At 43.1% G+C, this 7,032-nt stretch overlaps 1 protein-coding gene across 1 annotated transcript; it reads left to right on the top strand.

Moving 5' to 3' along the window:
- Positions 1–4,601: 4,601 nt before the first annotated feature.
- Positions 4,602–5,877, top strand: LOC125294581 (leukotriene B4 receptor 1-like). Its single transcript, XM_048243447.1, has 2 exons — positions 4,602–5,322; positions 5,621–5,877. Exons 1-2 carry the CDS (start codon positions 4,602–4,604, stop codon positions 5,875–5,877), a joined length of 978 nt encoding a protein of 325 aa, XP_048099404.1.
- Positions 5,878–7,032: the final 1,155 nt, after the last annotated feature.

The following is a 7,032-nucleotide window of genomic DNA, read 5'->3' as shown; positions in this document are numbered from 1 at the left end:
GTGTCAGAATGCTCAGCCTGAGGTTGAGAGTGAGGTAGCCATGTTGGGAATTTGGCCAGAGGTTCAGGGATCCCCCTAATCTTTCATTTGCACAGTGAGTCAGGACTTTGTTTCACCGTTGCATTCAAAGGCCCTTTCCTGCAGTTAAATGTATCCATGACATCACAAAGGCAATAGGGGTTGATATTATCCTGACCAGAGAGGAGAGTGCCTTTTAATGGACAGCCACTAACACCACCATTTCCAGCATCAACATACGTTTCCAAGCAGGTCTCCCATCAAAGTACTAAAAAAGACCACATTTGCTTAGCCTCTGTAATATAGCAGAGACAGGATACCTGTATGGTTTCCAGCTACAGATCTGTGTCTGTCTCTATCAGCAATAGTTCTACTCACAGGATTAGTGTGTTTTGGATAGTCACTTGATGGGGTGATGTATCAACATAAATTACACATAAATTACACAACAACAGTATATGTAGCCTTTAGTGTCACTGTCACTTATTGTTATATATTGTAATTTAAGATTGAATTTCAGTAAAGATTAATATATGATCCCTTTAAAAAAATATGTAGGCCGGGCCGTTTTTTTACAGTGCAAAATTATCATTTACAGGGCCAATAAAGATCATATTGCTAATACTTTGACATGTATTGAAGCTTTAGTTATGTAAAAAATCATAAACATAAATACACATATAAAATATTAACTTTGGGATTCATTTGAACACTTTATTTTGTGCAGGAACTTGAATATCGCTGTTTTTTTAAGCATATTTCATTGATAATGATATATTTCTAATATGACATGTCACAAAGTTTTTTTCTGAGGGCTCCTATAGGCAAAAATGACACTATAGACCCTAAGAAAACACCATGCAAAATTTGGTGCTTTTATCACCTCGGTAACAGTATTTTCATTATGCCACCGGACTATTTAGGGCATGTCCATAGTCTAACAAATGGTTGAGGTGCCAGCTGCATGGTTCAAAAGGGTTTTACTTACACCGAGTTTATTAATTGATCATGGGTGAGTTTTGGGCGTCACAAGAAGTCAATGTGAGTGCCATTTCCCATTCCCTCCCAGCTGTGACAGCTATTAAAACACTCAGGAAACAGATCTGCTTGTACATGACCATCTACACAACAACTGGGTTCCACCGAAGTCACTTTGCTGAAATAGTCTGTGTAATAAGAAAAGTATGCACATGTGTGCTTAGTCATTTACTTTTAAATTACTGACTGACAATGGGTTACAATTGAAAACATGATGAAGAAATGAGCACTTCAACAGCAACTGTCACCCCCAAAACTAAATGAGGTAATAACAAAACATGAAAACATGCAGCCAAGTGCATTGAGTAATAATCACTCAGCACAGTATTTGCATTGCATTGCTAGGACTCCTTGCTATAGGGACTCTGATTGGTTGGATAAGAAGCTATTAATCTTGATAATGTGCCCTTCACAGTCACACAGTCCATGGGTTCAAGTTAATTTGCTTTTTACACAGTGTGAGCAGGAAGTTCTCTGGACAGGGTAATAATTGCATCAGTCACAAACACAGACACTTGCATCAGGTGCAGATATCCCAACCTGCAAAAACTAATTTCAGGGAGGTATCCCGAAGGCCCCTTTTGACCTAACTGTAACTAAATGTCCAAATTTCCGTCAAGGATTCCTGGTACACTGAAAGACCGGGGTAGACGAAACTTGGTGGGCATGTAACCCCATATGGATAGCATGGAACCATCGTTTTTCGTTTTGATCTGTAGCCCCCGCTGGACTGCACCCCAAAGGAGGGGTAGGGCAGACACAGTTTTCTGTGAATATCTTGAGAACCGTAGGGCCTAGGATGACCAATTTTTTCCGTATGTTTGCCTCCAGGGGTCATGTCAATTTAGTCACGATAAGTCGAGCAACGAGTAAGAATGAACAGGTATGATAAGGGATCAGATTCCAAAAATAATTCAGTGGAAATGCATGGATTCCAGTTGCTGCTACTGGAAGAAACTGGAATCCATGCATTTCCACTGAATTATTTTTGGAATCTGATCCCTTATCATACCTGTTCATTCTTACTGCCCGATTTATCGTGACTAAATTCAAGATGGCTGCAAACGCTAAACTTCGGAAGATACTGTCTGTATAAATCGCCTTGTAAGTAAACTACCAGTGCTTTTTCAAAGTTCTCAATGTCTCGTTTTAAATGTCAGGGCCCTCGGAAGTCTACCAATGAAGTGTGGAGATACATTGAGCCTCGTAAATGGGTGTAAAACAGTGATTTATTTGCATGGCTAGCCCGATGCCGAAGCACCACTATTGAAAAAGCTGTTGGTAGCATCGGCTAACTAGCGCCAGATTTTGAGTGCAGGGGACAAGCCGAGATGGGCTATGAGACATAATGTTCACACTCGGTATCATGTTTCAATACACTTTAGGTCAATATCACACCGGAATTCTCCTTTAAGTGAGTGCAGGGTGTGAGAGGGGAATCGATGTGCTTTGATTCCAGCTTGGTAGTTGTAGTCTGTGAAATTAAAAAGCATGTGTGTGTGAAGTATCCAAACAATGACACCTTCATTTCATTATGGCTGCTTTAGCAACACACCTTAAGCTACTGTGTAGTGGGTCCCATTTAGAAGTGGCTACTTCATTCGCGCTTTCCTTGACTCATGGAGCTGCGTGAATGTTATTACAACTTTTCACCACGATATGGCAGTTTAAGTCCGCTTTGATACTGTAAAGGTAAGCCTTTGGTTTCCAAAGGAGATTTTATTTGTGTCGTTCAGCATAGCCTATTGACAATTTATGTTGTAAATAGGCCTACCTTAATCCTACCTGTAGCTTAGGGAAGCTAACAGCTTTCTATTAGGATCTAGTTTGTTAGTTACAGTTTTGTCATAACTCCCTGATGCATTTTTGCATTTAGAATAGCCAGAGCGTGTATATCTCAATCGGAAAATTAAACAATATCGGGTGCCTATGGACTAGGCTGGGTGAACCCAGCCTGATCTGCCCGCTATTTATTTTTTGATTTCTTAAAAGATTGAGCTTGGTCTGATGAAAGCCAGACTAGCCATGGACCTCAGTTACACAATGCAAGGGAACATGAATCAGCCTATATTTGCAACAACAATAACGACAAAAGCTCTTCAACTTTGGCCCGTTAAAATGTGTATGAACAGTCTAGCGACGCATTTCATCAAGGCCCATTTGGACATGTCAGTTATTTGCACCACTGGTTAGATGTAAAACAGCATTTCGTTTCAGACTAGGCTACTGTTACTTAATTTGTGCATTAACAATAACGTTTCAGACTACTGTTACTTATTTTGTGCATTGACAATAAAGTATTACATGAACTAAAGATGACTAAAATCTTATGTAGAAGAAGAAACATTCACAAAAAATCCATCCATCCAAAAATGACCTTTGTTTTTGATAGCTGTTGAAAACGGCATGGAACTGACAGAGATGTTTTTGTTCATAAATACATAAAAACCTACATGTAAGTGACCTTTCATCAATCCAGTTGCAATGGATGAACTGTGATGAACTGCCCTACTTGTGATTGTTTAGAGATTTTAAAGGTTTTATAACAATGCTACATCTTCTTTGGCTATTCTACAATCTATTCACCTTTTCAGCACCAGTAGGCTACTTTCTGTGCAGCCGCACACACACACTCAGGCATGCCAAACAAGCATACACAAAAGATTCAAGAGTGGGGGATGGAGTAAAATATGGAGACAAATTGAAGTGTGATTTATTTTCGCGGAACGGATGTACAGGACTGAGCGGCGGTCATATTTTGTACCACTATGCGGTACATCTAGTTTTTTACTGTTATGAGACAAGTGTAGTCTGATGTGAAATGGGTCTTAAATGTTCCTTTTTTGGGGGCACTCTGCCTCTGCTGGCCTACACTGAAAACTGATGCTCACTCGCTCTAGATTCCTGGAGATTTTATCTAATTTGCGGACATCAGGGAGCCGCTATCAATATGCGGGAGACTCCCGGAACGTCTGGGAGACTTGGGATGTCTCCAGGTGTAAGACAGGGCCCATAGAGCAGAAAGCCATCACTCTCGGCTTAGTCTGGCACCCCAACCTCAACGTGGAACAACATACCAGCTCGTGCTTACCAACATACCATTTCAGTGTTGAGAATTTAAATATATCTCAATATCCAAATCCACATCCTCAAATATATTCAAACAATATTTGTAAACTTCATGAAGATAAAAGTCTTCAAGAAAGAAAAAGTTCAGAACATTTTGGCTGATCTCGTGGTTGCTGTTTTTTGGCTTCCAGCCCTTTGGAGATCAGGTTCTCCAGAATGTGACTACCTAACCCATATCAGTACCTTCCTATTTAAGCACTGACACAGACTTCCCCTTATGACGATACCTCTGTATACACTTCCTGCAGTACACTCAATAAATTCAAAGTAGGTTCTGTCATTTCCACAGGGAACTCTTTGTCACAAAGAGCAATAAAATGGACACAGTCTGTTCTATAACTCTCATCAGATACTCTCTCCTGATCAAAGACACCTGGGTCAGTGCTTAGTGACTGGAGCCAAGCGTGGCTGTGACCATGTCGTGGGAGCTGGTCGATGTGGTGCCCAGTGTCATCATGGGATTCTGCTGTCTTGTGGGCATCCCCGGGAACATAGTGGTGATGGTGGTGATCTCTCAGAAGTACCAGCCGGGCAACTTCTCCCTTCAGCTGATGATGAGCCTGGCGGTGTCGGACCTGCTGTCCCTCCTCTTCCTCCCCGCACTGATCTACAACCTGATGGCCAGCTGGAACCTGGGTGACATCGCCTGCCGGTTGATCTTCTTCATCGTCCAATTGGGCGTGTACGCCAGCGTGTTCAATGTGACCTTGCTCAGTGTCCAGCGTTACCTCCAGGTGCTGCACACCCAGTGCTGGACCAGGCTGCAGGCGTCCGGGCAGTGGGCTCTGCTCGGGGCAATCTGGGCCTTGGCCGCAGGCGTATCCTTACCAATCCTCTCAGTCAGGAACCTGAGGGACTCAAGCTGCATTATCAGTTACAAGAACGATGCCCAGGAGATAGCGATTTTAATAACTCAGACCATGTTTGGATTTATGCTTCCGTTCACAACGCTGGTGTGCTTTTATTTCTATCTCCAGAAGCGCGTGAGCCAAATGTTGTTTCTCCGGACTCGGCGGACGACACGACTGGTGACCAACATAGTCGTGTCGTTCAGCGTTTTCTGGGTCCCGCTACACTTGTTTCACCTGCTGGCGCTGACTGCGAGGGCAGTTCAGTCGGATGATCTGACGGAGATATGTAACAAGAGCTGGAACGTTCTCTCAGCTCTCACTTTCATCAATGCCTGTCTCAACCCTTTTCTCTATGCGTTCGCACACAGTCAACTAAAAAAAACAGTGTGTCAACAGCAGACAATGCAACTGTCCATACCCATGCCTACTCCATTACCTCGCTGAACACACAAGGCTGAACACTGGATACACTGGTCTGGTGGATAGTCAGCTTTCTCACGAACAGGTCACACAGAGTGCTAGTTACAGTAATAAAACCTCTGTGTGCTCTCTCCCTTGCTCTTCATTCTTTGCACTGATGACAGCAGGTCCACCCAGCCGAACTGTCATTTGGTTAAGTTTGCTGACGACACAGTTCTTCTATCGCTGCTCTCTGAGTCTTCACGAGTTTGTGGAGTGGTGCGATAACAACCACCTGGAACTTAACATCCGCAAGACCAAGGAGCTGGTAGTCACCTTCTCGAACAAACAGAGGGCCCTAGCTGAGGCGGTTACTACTACCATCCATGGAGAACCTGTAGAGTCAGTGGACGAATATAAAATATCTGGGCACAACCTTTGACAGTCTCCTGAAATTAAAGAAATGTCAGCAGTAACAATACCTCGAGTAAGCTAAACTCATTTGAGGTCAAGAAAAATGTTCTACTATTCTTTCATTGAGAGCACCATCACATTCTCCTTTACCTGCTGGTTCCATTCAATCAGCATTTCAGAGCGCAGGCGATTACAAAATGTTCATGTCTGCTCTAAGATTATTGGACATCCACTGACGACTCCGCAGCCTATACGCTGTAGAACCAAGAGGAGGTACTGTAGGCAACCTTTGTGCCTATGGCCGTTCAACTCCTTAACACCAAATTACCTTTTCCAGTAATTCCAGCGGTGAGGAGCCTGGCCGCGGCTACAGGCTGCATCACCGCTGGCTCTCCACCGTGATCGACTGGCCCCGTATCGACCACTGGCCTGAGCTGAGTCATGGCAGGCCCGGAGTGGGTAATCGGGGGACCGGGAGAATTCCCGGTGGACAGCTTCACTTCTGGGCCTGTCGAGGGAAAAATATTGACATTTGCCACGTTAATCTATCTTCTCTTAAAGTTGGCTACACACGTTCGCATTCTATGCCTAACACGCACGCAGCCTTTGCATGGGTTGTTCTCCCCTCCCAAGAAGAGTTAATTGGTTGGGTCCATATAGCCCGTTTTTTCAAAAAAACATTCTCAGTTACCAGCCGGGCGGGCCCTAAGCGTCAGGAGGTGGGTGGTAGAAAGAGGCCATGAGGGACTGAAAAGGCCAGGTAAAAAATACGAAAAGTATTGGAGGAAAATGCTGCCAAATATGCCAAGCTTCCAGCTTTTGCTTTGAAGAAGACATAAGTGGCAACTGTTAAAGAGAGATAGCCTTATATTATAGAGGCATAATTATTGGGCTAATAGGCCTATGGACGTTGTAGCGTTGTCAACCTATTCGCAAGCAACATATTAAATTAATTAAATTATTAGCCTTTTTATATCATCCCATATGGCGATTCATAGACTTTGCAAATATTATGCAAATATTGATAACAAAACTCAAGCTTGATCTGTGTGCAGTAGCCTAGGCAAAAACAAAAGTAGCCTCTGAGCAGCATATCAGCCAGTCTCCCGCTGAAAATGATGAGTCCGAAATTAGCTATGACTACAGGACAAGTAGAAAGCTTAATAGAGTTAACCATATGAAT

Source organism: Alosa alosa, chromosome 5 (genome assembly GCF_017589495.1).
Source record: "Alosa alosa isolate M-15738 ecotype Scorff River chromosome 5, AALO_Geno_1.1, whole genome shotgun sequence".
NCBI classification, from domain to species: Eukaryota; Metazoa; Chordata; class Actinopteri; order Clupeiformes; family Clupeidae; genus Alosa; species Alosa alosa.
This window is presented reverse-complemented; position numbering and strand designations above follow the sequence as displayed.